The 18,403-nt window shown below is 40.6% G+C and overlaps 1 protein-coding gene across 1 annotated transcript in view; it reads right to left on the reverse strand.

Moving 5' to 3' along the window:
- Positions 1-288: 288 nt before the first annotated feature.
- Positions 289-18,403, reverse strand: part of COL4A1 (collagen type IV alpha 1 chain) — a 213,025-nt gene continuing 194,910 nt past the window's right edge. Inside the window, exons 44-52 of the mRNA XM_074963616.1 lie at positions 17,609-17,681; positions 16,846-16,917; positions 16,365-16,493; positions 14,181-14,279; positions 10,188-10,400; positions 8,575-8,752; positions 5,171-5,285; positions 3,872-4,044; positions 289-2,441 (exon numbers count right to left, since the gene is read on the reverse strand). Of these exons, the coding sequence (XP_074819717.1) occupies positions 2,360-2,441; positions 3,872-4,044; positions 5,171-5,285; positions 8,575-8,752; positions 10,188-10,400; positions 14,181-14,279; positions 16,365-16,493; positions 16,846-16,917; positions 17,609-17,681 (1,134 nt within the window). The 3' untranslated portion in view covers positions 289-2,359. The remainder of the gene's footprint in view (positions 2,442-3,871; positions 4,045-5,170; positions 5,286-8,574; positions 8,753-10,187; positions 10,401-14,180; positions 14,280-16,364; positions 16,494-16,845; positions 16,918-17,608; positions 17,682-18,403) is intronic.

The raw sequence follows: 18,403 nt of genomic DNA on the forward strand, positions 1-18,403 counted from the left end.
ACAGTAACTAACAGTCTTAAAGGGAGTTCTGGCCTTCTGGGCAGGGTAGAGCACATATAGTCTATGGCTCCACAACACAGCCCATACCTTCTAGCCAAAAAGAGGGAGTTTGGCTACCACCCCGGGGTGGGGTCAGTGGCAGGGGGTTAAGGGGATCCAGGCCCACCCCACTCTATCGGGTCCCAGTCCATGGCCCTAACAGTGGCAGATGGGTCTGCCATTGGGTTGGCGGCGATCCTCCCAAAACACGCTGACTCACTCTCCGGCAGCAGAATCTGAATAAAATCTGGGTCACCTGTGTTGTTTTCTACCACAGTCAGGGTATAGGGCTCCATGGTCCAAAGGTCCTCTGTCTCCTCAGGGTACTTGGCCACCGGCAGTCCCCACAGCTCCTCAGAGCACTTGTCTGACAGCAGTCCTGGAAGCTCCTTGCGATACTTGTCCATCTCCGACCACAGGGCACAGCTCCACTCAGTGGCTAGTCCAGGTTCCTGCAAAGATCTTTGCTCCTTCTGATGGTCCACCCCCAATTGAGCTCCAGGGCTCTCCTTTTATACTTCCTGTCCCACCCCAGGACTTGCAGTGCCAGGTCAGGGCAGATTCAGCTCTGCCCAGCAGGAGGACTGTAGTGGTCCCTCGCTCTCCAGTTTGGAGGGAGGCCACTCCACCTCACTACATGCACGAAAGAGTCAAGGGAAGAGTGAGAAATATGTACAACTAGCTTTTTGACCTGTGATTTCATTCAAGTGAGATTTTTAATTTGAAAAAACCCCAAACACCTCAACATAAGACCTGTGTCAATAACGTGTCAACTATGTTTTGCCTTCCATTACTAGTTCTTGTAAGGTGTCAGAGCTGTGTCCTTATTTCCGCCTGTCAAAAATATTTTATGGTTGCAAGATGTGCAGAACAAAAGTGATCTAGGGTTGCATCAAGCTTGTGCATTTATTAGTAGCTTATTAAGAAATAATTTATTGTTGCTGGGTAAACAGGAGTAACAAATTAGTAAAAAAAATTTACACAAATAGTTTTATTACAAATTTGATTTTTTACGAAATCCATAAAATTTAAGAAATTACATAAAAGTCCTTGGCATTCTCAAAAATATTTTGGTATTTGCATGGTTATAGTCTATAAAATAGTTTTAGACACAGATGTGCTCAAACATCAGAATATTTGCATAGAGATCCAATAGAATTATTTCTTTGAACACTTCGAAAAACTTTCGGGGGGGGGGGAGGGGAATATTAACAAAATTAAGGCCTTTTAAATTTGAAAATCAAGTCATTCAGTGTGTGATTAGTTTTTAAAACCCTGAAAATATTAAATACAGAATAAACACTGTAAGCTCAAAGCACGTTTTACTATAATAACCACAAATAGCCATTAACCTGGGTTCATTCTCTGCAATTTACAGTTAGGTATTGAAATGAGCGATAGAAAACAGATGTTTCACATTAAGTATTTTGGCATTTAACATCTAATTTATGACACTGTATTGAAAAAGAGGAAAAATTATGTAAGCTTCTTTTTGAAATTATAGCAAATTCAAAGCTTGATTTGCCTAATTGTTGATACCTATATAAATTACTAATATATATATATATATATTTTTTTTTTCCTAACCACAATTGGACCATTCCTTATTCCACAGGAAAATTTGTTCCACTGCATGAAGAAGCTGCATAGTACCAAACATAGCAGAAACACTTAATTGCTCATTTGTGGAACTAGTTTGGGAAACCCTTCCTTTGGAGCATAGTCCCACTGAAACCAATAGGACTAGGGTGGAAGTAAGCACTACAAATAGAAAAGCAAGCTGGATGGCTATGTTTTGAAAATATGGATACCTGCTGTTTAACTATAATCTGTAATCACAAAACTCTTCTTTATATTAGTATTACTTTGTACAGGAACAATAAGTACATACCTAAGAGTCTGGAATTTTGAGATAGCTAGACAATGGTAATAGCATACATATCTGGGTAGAAGAAATGAATCTAAATATATAATACAAGAAAGGGGAGTCAAAAGTAAGGCACAACAACATACCTCCTAGCACCTTCGAATTTTTCTGCATGAACTCTGGCTTGTTTATACTGTCAGTCCGTTGCATTTACATAAAAATTTCTTTTACCAAAAGTGCCATTTGGTATTTGAAGCTTATCTTTGTTGTCTCTTTTCTTCTTCAGCAAGTACAGGGCCAGTAAAGCAGGGTGTGTTAGTTATGCAAGTTCCTATAAGGCACTTTACTGTTTTCATATTGGACAACAATGAGGTACATATGATATAAGTCTAAGCTTCACTGCTGTTAAACAAATAGCACCATATTGTGACATTAGTTGAAATTCAAAAGTCATTATGTTCTTCTCATACAGACTTGACAACGGCTAACGTTTGAGCGCAAGTCCCCTGCTTTCAGAGTTGAAGGAGTAGGTTTCCTATAAAAAAAATGGACAACCATCAATAACTGCTAATACAAAAATATCAGTTTGCAAGCTTATTGTTAACTTGGCAGTGTTTTTAATACAGAAGTTTAGTCTGTTAATGAAAAACTGAGAAACCCAGGGCATAGTTGAATCACGTGCCTAGGTCACTGAAGACTATCTGGTCACTTCTTCCAGAAAATCAGTCATAATAATTTGCTATTTTTAATGGGGGGTGGGTGGGATGACTATATACAAAGTGATGTCAAAATAAACAAAACGAACTGAAAAAGATCGGTCTCTCAAATTTTTAGTTATAAGGAATTATTAAAAACAAAAGTGGGTAAAATATTTTCAGACAGAAGTGTGATTTTTTTTTTTATTGACTATGGGCCTTTAATAATCCAGACCTCAAGCCTGCAATTCAAATTCACATGAGGTAAGGTTGCAGGATTGGTTCCCTCCTGCAGGATGTATGATGTACAAATTAGGACTGTTTCTGTGGTGTTCATAAAGAGAAAGGGATGCCAAGCTTTACAGTTCTCTCCTTGTGAGGGACGTAAGGAATAAAGTAACTATGATGCTCATTCTTCTCTCTTTTTCTCTACGTAGCCTTCCTTGTACTAAAGAGTGATATTTATTCTTGTGTAGGGGTTAGCACAAGGCTTTGCATCACTTAATTCCTCAATTTAGAGCCTAAATAGTACAGAAGTTGTGCATAGGCCCTTCTGCACAGGGTAAAGCTCACGGGTGAATGATAAATAATTGTTCAAGCTCATTCAGTTCTCTGCCTCTCTGAGTATGTCTACCCTGCAATTAGACACCCACGGCTGGCCCATGCCAGCTGACTCGGGGTCACAGGGCTCAGACCTGCAGTATCCTAGAGCCCGGGCTCCAGCCCGAGCCTGAATGTCTACACCACCATTAAATACCCTATTAGCCCAAGCCCTGTGAGCCCAAGTCAGCTGGCACAGGTTTTTATTTGCAATGCAGACATACCCTTTCTGAGGAGTTGTCAACAGCTGTGCTAGTTTGCAGTGGTTCTATTATGAGCTAATATCCACTAGGGATTAGATTATGCTCTGGGTTAATTTCTATCAAGATGTCAGTGTATCCCAATTACAACTGAAATCACACAAGTGAAACACAGGTGTGGTGGAGGTACAAACACGCTTAGGTCATCCTAAAAGGAATACTGTAAATAAGTTTCGTTTGGTAAATACTACCAAAATGTATATTCACTATTTCTCCCAAAAAGCATTAATTTTACAAACATTTTAACTGTATATCTTAATCCAAATAGACTACCAATAGCTATTCATCTTTTAAACTTAATCTAGAACAATCCTAGTGTTACCTTAAAGCAAGTTTCACACTGTTGCTTTTACAGATGTATAGTGAGCTGTGAATATGGATTTTAGAAAGAAAAATCAACTATAACTTACTTGAACATCTCATTTCTCTCTATAGTGGCAAGCCAAAAGCTGTAAGCATTTGCATAATAGTTACAAGTTCCACGACCATGGCATTCTATGAAGGGAGCACTGCGGAACTCCTCCAGACAGGAACCTGGAGATGCCAGAGCTTGTCCGGAACCCTCAGCACCAGCGCTGGTATGCTGGGAAAATGCAAGTAAATCAACCAGATTAGAAATATCTAGCTCTTTAGGCCTGGTCTACACTGGGATGGGGGGCAGGGATCGATCTAAGTATGCAACTTCAGCTACGTGAATAACATAGCTGAAGTCAACATATCCAGATCTACTTACCGCCGTGTCTTCACTGCCGTAAGTCGACAGCTGATGCTCTCCCGTCGACTCCGCCTGCACCTCTTGCCCTGGTGGAGTACCGGAGTCGACGGGAGAGCGCTCGGCGGTCGATTTATCACGTCTAGACTAGATGCGATAAATCGACCCCTGCTGGATCAATTGTTACCTGTTGATCCAGCAGGTAATGTAGACAAGCTCTTACTGACAGTAGGTTGTAACTCTTTTAAACCAATACTTTGCCATATGCACTTCCTCCCCTCTTTTCAGTAATGTGGTGGAGAACCTGCTGCCGCTCTTTCCCCCTGCTTTGGGATAATGGGTGGCCAGTTGGGGGCAGTGGGAGTCTGGGAAAACTGGGAGGATAGTGGGAGGAATGGGTTCCAGGGGCACGGTATCTTGGGCCCTGAGAAGAGCATGGTGTTGAAGGCAATCAGGGAGAGTATCTTGGAATCCACTGGTGTTAGGGCCCATAGAACTGAATTGCCTTGCGTTACCAGAGACTGTGTCAGATAAAGTTTCATACTGAAGCACACCAGAGACTGCACAAAAGATCAAAAATTCAGTTAGACAAAGGCCCTGTTCATGGAGAGATCAGGAAGAGCAGACGCAGTGGCTCTATATTGCTCTGTGAAGGTGCTGCAACCCTGATCTGGAGGGACAATAGGAAGATCTGTTAATTTCCATGTTCATTTAGTTCTTGGCATTTGTGCTGAAGCTGTAATCAAGGGAATGAAGTGTGTTTTGCGAGAGGAATTACTTTGCTAGAAACTAGAGAGTGAATTGTTACTAAATTATTCTCTCACATTAACTAAATAGGCAACATGTTTCTAAAGTCACCAAAAGAGCAGAGACCTCATACTCTGACCCATGTTTCCCTGCAAAGGCACAGGCAGACAGTACCTTTTTAAAGGCAGGAATAGATCAAACACCAGCATAAATTATTTTTCTGATCCAGGTGAGGTCCTGGTGCACTTACCATTACAAAGGAGTAACCAATCCAAAGCGACATCCAGCCTTCAGGGCACAATGGTATTTGAACTGTTTGGCTGTGAACTGCAATTACCATGGCAGGAGCCTCACACACAGAGCATCTATAAAGAACATGACAGCAAGGAACTCAGTGTACTTGGAATAGTAACATTTATTTCCTCTTTTTTGGGAGTTATTTGCATAGCAAGTACAGAATTTACAAGATCAACACTCCAGTCCTTTTTACTTTCCCCATTATGAAAGTCAGACCTTTGGTCAGACCACGTATGGCCATTCTTTTGACAGTTAAGCATTGGAATCACTAATCCTACTGGTCCTCACTGGATAGAGGAAAGGAAGGGCCTTATTATTATAAACTGAATAGTTTAATAAATTTACCCTTTTTTCTCTTTTAAATTTTAAATTTCAACAGCCAGCATATGTGCAATGTTATTAACACTGAAGGGAAAATGGCTAAAGAACTAGAAGAAGGTCTGGTGAGACCAGGAGCAAATAGGAACAACAAATTGCTTTAGCTGTAGACTTTTTGACTTCTGGAGACAACACCAGCACTTCTTGGAGGAACTGAAGACTTCTTGGGAAGGCCAGTGAAACATTTAAAGAGGAGGGTTTCATATGTATTCCCTTTAAAAGTGACTTGTTTATGTCTGGGGTCCTTATCTCTGAATAAAGGACAACTTAGTCAACCAACTGGAACACTGGGCTTGAGAAACCAACATTCTGAGAGGTTTGCAAACAAAGATCCTTTTAGTTCAGGTATGTACATTCTACTTCTGACCTGCTGAGCCCCCAAATAAGCAGGAGGCTCAGTAACTCCTTGGTGGGTGTCTGTCTCTCTTTGCTAAGACTGCCAAACAATGTACTAATAAATGCCAGTTATGATGCAAATGATAATCATATGGTCTCCTGCTAATTAGGAATTTGACTGGGACCACTAATTCCTTACTTGCAGCACAGCCCTAAAAATAGCAATTAGCACTGGCCCTTTTGGTTCAAACCAGATACCTAGACATGAACAGCTTTGTATTGCAGTATCAGAGCACCAGAGAAATTAAGTATAACAAGCAGGAATAAGCTGGGTTCTGTTAAATCCACAAAAGCAAAGAAATTCAGAGCGAAGACATCTACGTCTGACTTAAAAGGATTTATACACTGCCTTGAACTCCAGCACAAAACCTACGTGGTTATTTTAAGAAGCACAGCAATGAAAGAGAAAAAAAGAGAATGTAAAAGGCGCTTGGTACTTGCTTTGCTTCAAGAGATTTCTGGTGCATCAGTGAATGACTTTGGAACAAAGGAAGTCTCTTGAACCAGGGCAGGCAAGTGACACTTTTACATCTTTTCAATTTTTTGATGCAGGATGATGATGGTTTAACAGTCTCAAATAATAAAAGAAACTGACAGACTATGAAGATAGCCTTCTGCTTTGAGTTTACAGTGGCATGCACAGATACAAAAGAACATATTAAAATAATTTCACTGTACACCACCCTGCCATGGCAACTCTTGGCACAGTAGATTCTTTTAGAACTCAGGGCTTAAGGGAAAGCTGCAAGATCTACAAATATATATAAAGCACCACAGGTATTCTGTATGCGTAGGGTAGTGGGCAGTTTAAGGGCAAATTTCAACAGTGGTCTCTTTGTTCAAGATTTTCAAGAGTGACTCAAGGAATTTTGGGTGCCTAACATGAACAACTTAATGGGGCTTAGTTTTCAGAGGGTGGACACTCACCATTTTCTGAAAATTAGATCCTTTTAAGGCATCTCCAGTAGGGCACAAAAAAAGGCAGACATCCCAAATCCCTACTCTTTTTTTTAAATCTTGGCCAAAATCTATACAATCTAATTTTGAGGCATTTTGGATGTAAAAAACCTGGGAATTAAGTACAGAAGTAATATTTGCATAAGTTGGGTCCAACTACATAATTTACAAATAAAACTCCAAGTCTGGGGACACACAAAGTTGTGTTGCCATGCAGAAGGAGTGATATTTCATTCTTATGAATGCTTTTTAAAAATTGGCCCTTAGCTTGTTATATGAGAAACAAACCGCCATATTAAGTACTCTGATACACTGGATACCTACGATGGGATGTTACCTTAGAATTGTCTGGATAGCTAATATATATAGACAAATGTGTCATACCCCTACTCCCAGAATGCCCACCAGAGCAATTTCCACTCCCATTCATCTCCATGGTAGGGAGAGAGCAGCAGGAATTGTTAGGGTGTCTACACAGCAGCTGGGAGGATGTTTCCCAATGCGGATGCTAGCGCTGTTCGAGCTAGTACACTAAAAATAGCAGTATGGACCCAGTAGCATAAGTGGTTGGTTGGACTAGTTGCCTGAGTTCAATCCCATCCAACCTCTTGGGTATGCAGTTGGGCAGCTAGCCTGAGCCACTGCCCATGCCACTCTAGCCACACTGCTATTTTTAGCATGCTAGCTTGAGCAGAGCTAGCATGTGTCTGTCTATCCGAGCTGAGAAACATCCTTCCAGCAGCAGTGTAGGCATAACCTTACACTCTAGGATCAGGACGGCCTACGAAGGCCCTGCCTGCCCCCTGCGTGTCATGATTATCAATTTAGTAAGATGTTGGAGCTCCTTTGTCAGATCCTAATTAAATCAGAGTGGTGCAGCCCACTAAATTCACGTGATCTCTTCTGCCTTAAGCCTTGTGCATGTTATATCTGGGCACAGTTTATGCTAGTAAATGAAAAAAAAATAGGACCAAATCCACAGCTGATGTAAACTGGCGCAGATCAAATGAGCTCAACGCAACTACATCAGTTTACACCAGCTGAGGAGTCAGTTCTACAAATAGTAAATGATTGCTTTACAGTACTACACCTGGGTTCCTTTGCAGTGTTGTTTGCTTTAAACTAACACTAGTTGTATTCAAGCACCAAAACAATGTCCAAAACAATGCAAGAAACCCAGCATACTGCATGATACGTAAAACAGACGTTGATGTATTTCTGAAAGGGAAAAGATATTGAGCCACAAAGTGCTTCTAATTAGAGCTGAGTATAAAAACAGAAATTATTTTTTCCCTTGGAATTTTCAATAAAAATCAAAATTTCTGTTTAGTTCAAAATTTCCTGTCGTATTTTTTTAATGAATCGATTCAAAATAAATATATTTGTTTCATATGAAGCAAAATAACCATTTTTTGGCTTGGGATCTCCTCACTTTTTCCAGTGGAAATGGTGCGGAACTCAAAATATTTTCATTTTAATTCAGATCAATATGGAAAATTTTCACTCATTTAATTGAAAATAAAATCTGAGTGATATGAAAAAAGTTTGATGAACATTTTTTGACCAGCTCTATTTTTAATAGGTCTTCTGCATATTTATAACCAATGCGGCAAGAGCAATACTCACCTACTGATGAATGGCCTGATATTGTCACCAGTGATAGGAGCCATACTCATTGGCATGGGTTCAGGAGTAGACAGCCAGTAAGAATAGTCATTCCTTGATGCAAAGTTGCATACATTATTGATGTTGCAGAACAAGAATGGCATAGTGCTAAATTTACGAAGACAGCTCCCTGCTGTGCCTGAAAGTGTAATAAAAAGGTTAATGTGTAAAACTCCGTTCAAGTGAATATTTGGCAACAGCAAATCGGTGCAATTCTGATGACAATGCACAATGTTTAAAGTGCTAACATGGCAACCCGAGGTCTGAAACTCACTTCATGGCTTGCTCCAGCAGGATGGTGAGAGCATAAGAGAGGTTCTGATATCAGTCTAAGAGGGGAGGGCTAGCTTGTTTTGCTCCTGTATAAATCCCAGTGGCAGACCACAATCAGACTTTAAAATAATTTTTTCCCCTCAGCTCCATGGTAATCCAGTTTATATAATGGTTGCTTCTAGAATTGTATATTTGTTTATCAAGTGCCAAAAGATACATTAAAGCAACAATAAGGTCACAAACTTAAATATAAAAAGTCAGGGAATGCAAAACTTAAGGGGTTTTCAGTAACACCAGTACATTTACATTAAACAAAGATGATATTTTGATTACTAGCTAGTAATTACCCAAACTAGCAATCAAATATATTATAAATGTGCAATGCCTTGAATGCCCGAGGCTTTCTGATCAAAGAAGTCATTGTCTCCTTGTAATCGGCTGACCCGCACTCTGGGCTCGGCTGTAGTCTCATTGAGTCTCTTGCCCCTAGGTCCCCTATGGGCAGGGCTTAAATTCTCATGGAGTAATTTCCTGAGCCCCCCAGGCCCCTCCACCCCCAACTTGCTATAAAAACTCCGGGGGGGGTGTGCTGAAAATATTTGCTGGTGTTCCGCTCTGGACAGCTCTGGCTGAATTTAAGCCCTGCCTACGGAAGCCCCACTTGTGAGCAATTTCACTATTCCCAGCAGGTTTTCAGCTCACTCCCAGGGTCTTTTCAGAGTCCAACTACAGTTCACTTGTCTCTGCAGTCCTTGGAGGTGCTTTCCAGGTCCTGCCACAGGTCACTGATGGGAAGTAGCCCTTCAGGGCCCTTGTCGGTAATAAGCTTGTAATGTCAATCTTCCCCTGCCAAAAGTTGAAGGTGTGGGGGGAGAAGGAAAGGCTGGCCACTGCCTCAGACTGAGCTCCCCTTGTTACTAGAGCTCACTAGCAGTCCCTAGCAGCTTTCCTGCTCCCAGGCAAATTTCCCCCCTTTTCTGTGGCTAGTTTCACCTTTATAAGCGCTTCTTCTCCAGGTAGAGCATGTTCTGCAGGTGCACCTAAGCTTTTCTACCAGTGGGATGAGGGTGTGTCCCACCACACTCCTTAGTGCATTAGTGCATGTTTGTGCAGTGCTGGAAAAGCACTATAATAGCTATAAGTAAGTATGATTATTATGCAGTCTGTGCTCTACATAGAGTAGTACGAGCCTACGAATAAGATAAATGTTTGGTTTCTAATTAAATGAAGCTGCACTACACATTCATCAGTAATGCATGCTAACGTCTTATTTGATTTGATTTATTTTATGATTTTCTTACCCAAATCCTGACCATGTGCCCTTTCATTGCCTTGTACGTAAAGTAAGGAGTAGCCGTAGTACATCAGTTTAGTTCCAGGTGGACATTCTGGTTCTTCAATGGTTTGGCTGTGTCTGGTAACAAGGAAGCCATGAGCGACAGATGGTGTGCCTGGTGGGCCCATTGACCCTGGTAAACCTTCAGGGCCTGGTGGACCTCTGCCTCCTCGCGGACCTACAAGACAGGAAGTCACATTTACCTCTTTTTTATTTCTAGAAGTGTTGATAGAGAGAATCCAATCTGAGCCATCAATTGCATATTTATTTTCAACGTACACAGCTTCTGTATTATGGCACTCTGTTGAGCAGACTGCACACAGTGTCAATGATAAAAATTGTAAATTATCAGGAAACAAATGATTATGCCTTATGTATTTGCATAATGTTTTGTATTTAACCTTACACTAAAGTTAAACGTTTTATCTGGGGAGAAAAATTACTCTGCAGTGTTCAGTACTACTTTTCTTTAATTTCTTAAACTCTAACACATAAAGAAAAATAATTTAGACAATGGAAGTGAAGGAAACCAAAGTACTTTGAATGATTATTAAATGTCTCTAAGAATGCCTACAGAGAAAAAGTGTGCCAATTTCTGATGGAGCTGAAATTAAAGCAAGTAAAGGGAACTAGAGAATTGCTGCTTACCAGGCAATCGCTGTTAAGAATTTGAACTGTCTGAAATTACAACACATATGAAATGAAAAAACAACAAAAAATTTGAATGCAACATTAAGACTGGGGAAAATAAGCACTCAGACATCAGCAAGTTCTGTAGAGTAAGGGTTTCTCTTGCAATGTTAAAGTGCCCATTTTGTTCATCCATGTTGTTTACAATATACATAATACATGGAAGTTTACATTTTCTGAGGAAAGAAGGACCAGAAGATACTAGAGGGCAGATTGTCATTGGGAGTGTGTACATGGGGGGAAGAGTAGGAGGGTGGATGGAGCCTTTTCCTGTGCCAGCCCTGTGCAAGGGCCAGGGAAAAATTATAGCTTCTGTGCTTGAGGATGCACAGAGACTGCCTCCCCCCCCAGTAAGGGATGAGCATCACCTGCAAGAGAGCTGGGAAGTGGGTCTCTGGCCCTGGCCTGCCTCTGCCCCAGTCAACATTATGGGCTGGGTGCACTGGAAAAGCAGGCTGCACAATCGTAAAGGATTTGATTTTATTAAGATTGCAAGATCTCCAGGCTTTGTCAATGGTACTTGTAAGATCCTTGACCCACAGCTATAGTGAAGCCTCCATTCAAATATGCCCTGTGATGTTTTTCAGAACTTCAGGTCCTATGGATCTCTAAGCTTTAGAGGAGTAGAGCTACAGAGGTCTCATGTGTTGTGGAGCCAGTCAAATCCTTAGTGAAGAACTAGTTTGCTGGCAGATCTTACAAGCCTCAACTTCTGATTGTGTTAATTGGTTACTGAGGACAAAAGTCTGCCATGTTTCCCAGCACAACTTCTTTGTTGCTTCATTCAAACAAAATTGACCAAAGTTTCCAAGGAATGCAGCCTCCACAAGCTCCTAGCACCACCTTCCACTGCATCGATTCAGCCTCTGCAGTTAACAAAGTTATGTAATGGTATGAGTGGCTACAAAAATGTACAGCACTAAATTGCTTACTGCATTTACAATTCATGGACACCACATCTATCTTTAATGGCATGTTTCTGATCTCCCATCAATGTAAATAAACTCAATGAATTTACACCAGTAACCTTAGGCTCTGACCAGTGCCTACTGAAGTAAAAAAAATACAGTCTTATTGACTTCAGTGGTTGCTGGTCCAGCCTATGTGCACTCACAGAATGTTCTTCTGTGCATTTGGAGTCTTGGATTTTCAAGTATTTATAATTGTATGTATTTTTTTTTCAAACATAGCAAAACACACACTGTTCATTATAGCCTAATCAGTCATCAAATCTAAAAGTTCATCTATTTTTGAGTAAGCCCCCTGGGATAAGAAAGATGGTTCTATTTTATTTATTTTTAAAATGGAAAATATTTCTTTATGCTCTCATGATTCAAATGGCTGAAGGGATTTTGTCTAAATTTTCCAAAACTATTCCTCTATGGGCAGATACCAAGCATGAAGTTTCAACCCCAGAACTTCAGAAAGTTACAGGCATGTGAAAAAAAGGAAATTATAATGGAAATTGTTTTGCAAGAGTATTATACTGGTTAGGATTGCTATCATCTATTATTTTCAGATCTACTTAGCTATCTTTCTTAGGTTTTTCTAAAGTGTCCTTTACCATGGTATGTAAGTACTATGCTGTGTTCTTAACATACAGTATTGCAAGTGCTTTGTACAGAACAATCAGTTCAACTGAAATAATTACTTATCATCTTAGAGAGACAAGGTGACCTGAAAAAGAGTTCTGTGTAAGCTCAAAAGCTTGTCTCTCTCACTAACGGAAGTTAGTTCAATAAAAGATATTATCTCACCCACCTTGCCTCTCTCATGCCCTGGGACCAACACAGATACAACACACTGCTTATAATCTTGTTAGTTTACTGATATTCCTCTGCACACCTTCAGTTTTATAATTTTCCAATCAAAGACAATCTATTCTACTATCATGGAATGTTTTATATAAACGAACGTATTGTAGGGATTAATAAGGGTTCAGCATCCCAGGCTGGATTCACACTCTCTCTTGTAATGTTCCCCCCACTTCCAAATACTTGTCTAACTCTGCCTTTAACCCTAATTAAAGCTGTTCCCATTGCTGCCTTCTGTGGAGAATTCCATACATGGTCTTCCACCAGTGCTGCCTACTGAAATTCTGCCTAGACTCCTTTGGGACCTGACTTTCCCCTAGCTTGGTTTATACCCCTAGTTCCTGAAATTGACAGAAAATCAGATACTCTTGTAGCTTCTATCCTTTCTATTCCCATCAGAACTGTACATACTTTACTGTGGTTTCTTCCTTTCCAAAGAATAGAGGCCTAGTCTCTCTGCCTTTCTGTAGAACTAAATTCAGCAAATAACTGAATCATTCTGGCTATCCTCTGCAGTACTTTTTCCATCTCTGTAATACCATTTTTATAATAAGACAACCAGAACTGAGCACAGTGTTCCTAACGGTGACCTAATTCATCACCTTCTTGTGCAGTGATTTTCTCATTTATTCAAAATCTCTATATCTTTCTTTGCTTTTAAAAGTGCTGCTAAACATCAGGCTTAAACTTTTAGAGATCCTTCCAATGTAACCCAGAATCTCTACAAAATAAAAATACTCTTTCAGGTCCTATTTAGGCTAAAAAAATCAATTAAATTAAAGTACCGTATTAACTTCTGTTTAGTTAAAACTAGGCAGAGATCTTAAATTCTCGATTCCACCAGTCTATCACTTTGAGGACTCTGAATAATTTATTCTTTTGAATATATTGTTATCTTGAAGATATTTCTAGACTGTGAACATTTCCTTTCTGAGTCATTTCTTTTCTAGATTAAGCCATGTAAAAAAGACACCTGACACTCAATAAAGGTATTATAAAATTCCACAGGTAATCTCTCTGAAGCCAGAGTCTTTTCATTATTAATAATTGCATCTAACACTTCTTCTCCTGCAGTTGTAACCGGTAGCTCTACCCTAACAGAAAGGTGGAGGTTTTGAACCTGTATATCTTTTATATTCACTGTAACTGTATTTCCTTTATCTGGTATCTGATCTATCTCCATCTTTTATAAGGACTGTGGCAAATAACATGTGGCCATTTAATTCTATGTGAAATAGCCTTATCTGTCACTAAATTACATCAAAAAGATCTCTTGGAGGTGCCAGCAATTCCTTTAATGACCATGTGCTTTAAAGGCTACAAGTGTTTTTGTTATGTGTCTCTGCTTCTTGTGCAATCTTTATCCAACTGCCAACCTTATTTTTCTTAATAAGCAATCTTTTATAGTCCCTTTGTAATGAAGAACAGAGTCTTTAAAGAATACACAGACCTACCTGGGGGACCAGAAGGACCAGGTTCTCCTTTCTGACCAGGTTGACCATCAAATCCAGGAACACCAGGTTGCCCAGGTATACCCTCAGGTCCTGTTACTCCTGTTGAAATATAAGAAATAATTACAATTGGATCACAGAGACATACTTGTTCTTGCTTTTTGGATTATGGGGTGGCAGTACAGAAAAAAAGCACATGCCCAGTACCTATGGGTAAATGCCAGTACCCAGAGCAGGTTGGTGGGGGTGCCTGCTGGGGGAAGGTGTTGAGGGGTGTGGGATGGGAGAAGATCAAAATATAGCCACTGGAGGTGCACATCTGCAGAAACTGATTCCCTGCGAGCATTTGTCCGGGCAGTGAGAGGGACACACAGGTCTTTCTCCTCATTCTATGACCGCAGGGGTACAAAGCTGAAGGAGCTTCAAGTAAAAGCCCATAAAGAGAGCCCCAAGTCAGTAACAAGTTCACAGCCCTGCTAGGTCTTTGCCAGATTGGTTTTGGCTTTACCCGTTAGGTCAGTGCTTTATTTTGTAGCTGCTTGAGAGTGTTTTCACTCTCATTTAAATACCAGTCTGCAGTATGCAGGGGATGCAGTTTAACAGTACCAGCACCAACCTGGGACTTCCACTCTGCTCCCAATATTTCAGTTACACCCTGTTCTTCTGCAGATCCTGTACAGTGCAGTGTGACGTTAAGGCTTTGAGATAACTATTGGAGCATGGCTACAGACTCTTTTTGGCCAAAGCCATATTCTGATTGGACAGTGAAGCCAATGGATGATTTCACAGCCATTTAACCAACTCACAACAGTGAACAGATATGGCCCCAATACCAAGAAGAATCATTGTGCCATTTATGTTAAATAGATAATGCAAAACGACAAACTATCTTTCACCTTATTTCCCCATCATAGAATCATAGAATATCAGGGTTGGAAGGGACCTCAGGAGGTCATCTAGTCCAACCCCCTGCTCAAAGCAGGACCAATCCCCAATTAAATCATCCCACCCAGGGCTTTGTCAAGCCTGACCTTAAAAACTTCTAAGGAAGGAGATTCTACCATCTCCCTAGGTAACGCATTCCAGTGTTTCACCACCCTCCTAGTGAAAAAGTTTTTCCTAATATCCAACCTAAACCTCCCCCACTGCAACTTGAGACCATTACTCCTTGTCCTGTCATCTTCTACCACTGAGAATAGTCTAGAACCATCCTCTTTGGAACCACCTCTCAGGTAGTTGAAAGCAGCTATCAAATCCCCCCTCATTCTTCTCTTCTGCAGACTAAACAATCCCAGTTCCCTCAGCCTCTTCTCATAAGTCATGTGTTCCAGACCCCTAATCATTTTTGTTGCCCTTCACTGGACTCTCTCCAATTTATCCACATCCTTCTTGTAGTGTGGGGCCCAAAACTGGACACAGTACTCCAGATGAGGCCTCACCAATGTTGAATAGAGGGGAACGATCACGTCCCTCGATCTGCTGGCTATGCCCCTACTTATACATCCCAAAATGCCATTGGCCTTCTTGGCAACAAGGGCACACTGTTGACTCATATCCAGCTTCTCGTCCACTGTCACCCCTAGGTCCTTTTCCGCAGAACTGCTGCCTAGCCATTCGGTCCCTAGTCTGTAGCAGTGCATTGGATTCTTCTGTCCTAAGTGCAGGACTCTGCACTTATCCTTGTTGAACCTCATCATCACCTCCATATAAAATAATGGAGAGCAGGGGGAAGGAGTTTCTCCTTTAAAATGTTACCGATTTTGGAACTCTTCTGAACTGCAGCTTCCTATGCCCCCCCTTGCCAGTTCAAAATGCTACCGGCCCTCGCCCACTTATGCCAGCCCTCTACTTTCCTGACCCCTCGCCCCCTTTCTCCCTGCTTCTCTTAATCTCTTTAAAAATTTTAAACCTTCCAGTTTAGGTGTTTTATGTAAGTTTCATGCTAAATGCTGCTCAGTTCCACAGAAATGCTGGGCTAAGAGAGGAAGTGGGGACTCCTTGTTGAAGACCTGCTTTTGGCATTCCTGTGTACTGGGACTTCAAAGAGAAGCATCACGTTCCTATAGGCAGCCACTACACCCATGGCTGGAGAAGCAGCTGAACAGACAATAGCTTGCTAATGCTCAGCCTGTCATAGCTTCTTTCTACATTATGCACCACCTATATGCAACTTTAAGACCCTCTCACCTTGCTGTCCTTTTGGACCTGGTAGTCCAGGGAGCCCTTTTAGACCAACTGGTCCGACAGGGCCAGGTAAACCTGGTTCCCCTTTAAGAAGCTGATAAGGACCTGGAGGACCTGGTGGACCTTGTAAACCTGTCAAAATTGATGAAGCAAATACAAACGGAAGTGTTTGTTATTAGACAATATAAATAAATAATAATATTGTGCATTCGTACCCAAAGGTCGCAATAAGGATTGGGCCCCATTGTGCTAGGCTCTGTACAAATATATTGGGATAGAAAACTAGCTCTAAGAGCTAAGAGCTTACATCTAATTGCAAATTATGTTTACAGTCTGTACATTTTGAGGTTGAGATTGTGTTCACTCACTTGCACATTCTGGGGGGTTTTTTATGTTGTAAAAAATGCAAAGGGTGGTATAATGCCATAGTTAGGTAAAAAAAAACCTATTTTGAAAATCTGAAAAACACATAAGCTTACCATACCTTTAGAGCCAGGAAACCCTTGGTCACCTTGTTCTCCCTTGAGACCTGGGAAGCCAGAAGACCCTTTTGGACCTGAAGTCAAATGTACATGAAAATTTAAGATATTAATTCTTGTTTTAAAACTGTGTGTGCTGAATAATGGATCCAATCCTGCAAATGCTTAGACACATGAGTAACTTTACCCACATGAGCAGTTCCTTTGATTTCAAATGTTTGCTGGAAAAGGGCATATGAAGTGATCACATAAAACTGGCATCAATATTCAATTAAAAGATAACTGAAGACAAATTCACACTCAGATTTCTAAATTCAGATACATTTTAAATGTATTGACAGCTGCATTCTTTCTTACACTTAAAATGTTAATAAACATAACAATGATAGTGGAAGTGATAAAAAACGTTTGTCTACTTGTAAGCAGCCTCAAGTTTAGCACCTGTCACACCACATCTCAAAGAAAACCCTGACTATTCTTAGGACATACAGACATTGATTTTTCATTCTTCTTCAAAAGCAAACATGAATTGTACAATCTACAGAACAAGGAAAGGAAAAAATTACTGAGAAATTAATGTTATCCTTGTTCTGGCTTCTGAAGTAGCTTCAAAGTTAAGGCTACAGTATTTGTGGGATGCTAGATTAACATTCTTTGAATATTTTCTTTTGATAAAGGAGGCGGGGAAAGCACAATCTCCCTCTACCTTACATGAAGTTAGAGAACAATAATTTTGTAACTATACACAAATTACATATTTCTCCTCACCTTGAAACCCGGGAACTCCTGGAGGTCCCATATCACCCTTTTGACCAATACCTCCTGGTAAACCAGCACTACCCTGTATAAAAAGAAGACAGACACGAGTTATCCTGTATTGCTATGATACACCTCTCAAATAATCGTGGGATTTTGGAAAGCTGTAAAAAACACTCAGGTCGGTAATTTCTAAAATCAAAGATAAGCCGTTCAATCCAAAGATGGTCCTCCTCTAATGTTACGTTGCTCAAATGAGAAGGCTTTGTTCAGAAACAAAGGCTTGTGGTAAGCAGGCAGAACAGCCTGTGTGTTGATCTGTGCTATGCTATGCTTTATCTTGCGAACACACTGGGACAAAATAAGGTGGCTCAATAAAAGTTTAACGAATCAAATGGCCTTGAGCCTTGGGAAATGACACCATGAAAAAAACATTAGAAGGGGGACAAGTATCACTAAATAGAGCACTCACTCAGAGTATCCTAGACTCGGGGGGCTGGCCTCAGGTGACCCCAATGGGAAGATAGGATATTTCAGGTCACAGAAAGGATTAGTACATATATGGAATGAGATGAAAGTTACTCAGTAGCCTCAAGAAGTTTAACACACAAGGCCTGATTTTCCTTTCACATACGCTGCTGTAAATGAACTACTCCAGTGAAATTGGTTATACCAGTTTTACAATAGTCTAAGACCATGTCTACACTACAAACTTTGGTCAATGCAAGTTACGTTAGCATACAGCTGCCAAAGTTAGTGTATCGCTCATGCTCGTGCACACTTGACTGCTTACATTGGTGCTGCATG

Source organism: Natator depressus, chromosome 1, assembly GCF_965152275.1.
Source record: "Natator depressus isolate rNatDep1 chromosome 1, rNatDep2.hap1, whole genome shotgun sequence".
Taxonomy (NCBI): Eukaryota; Metazoa; Chordata; order Testudines; family Cheloniidae; genus Natator; species Natator depressus.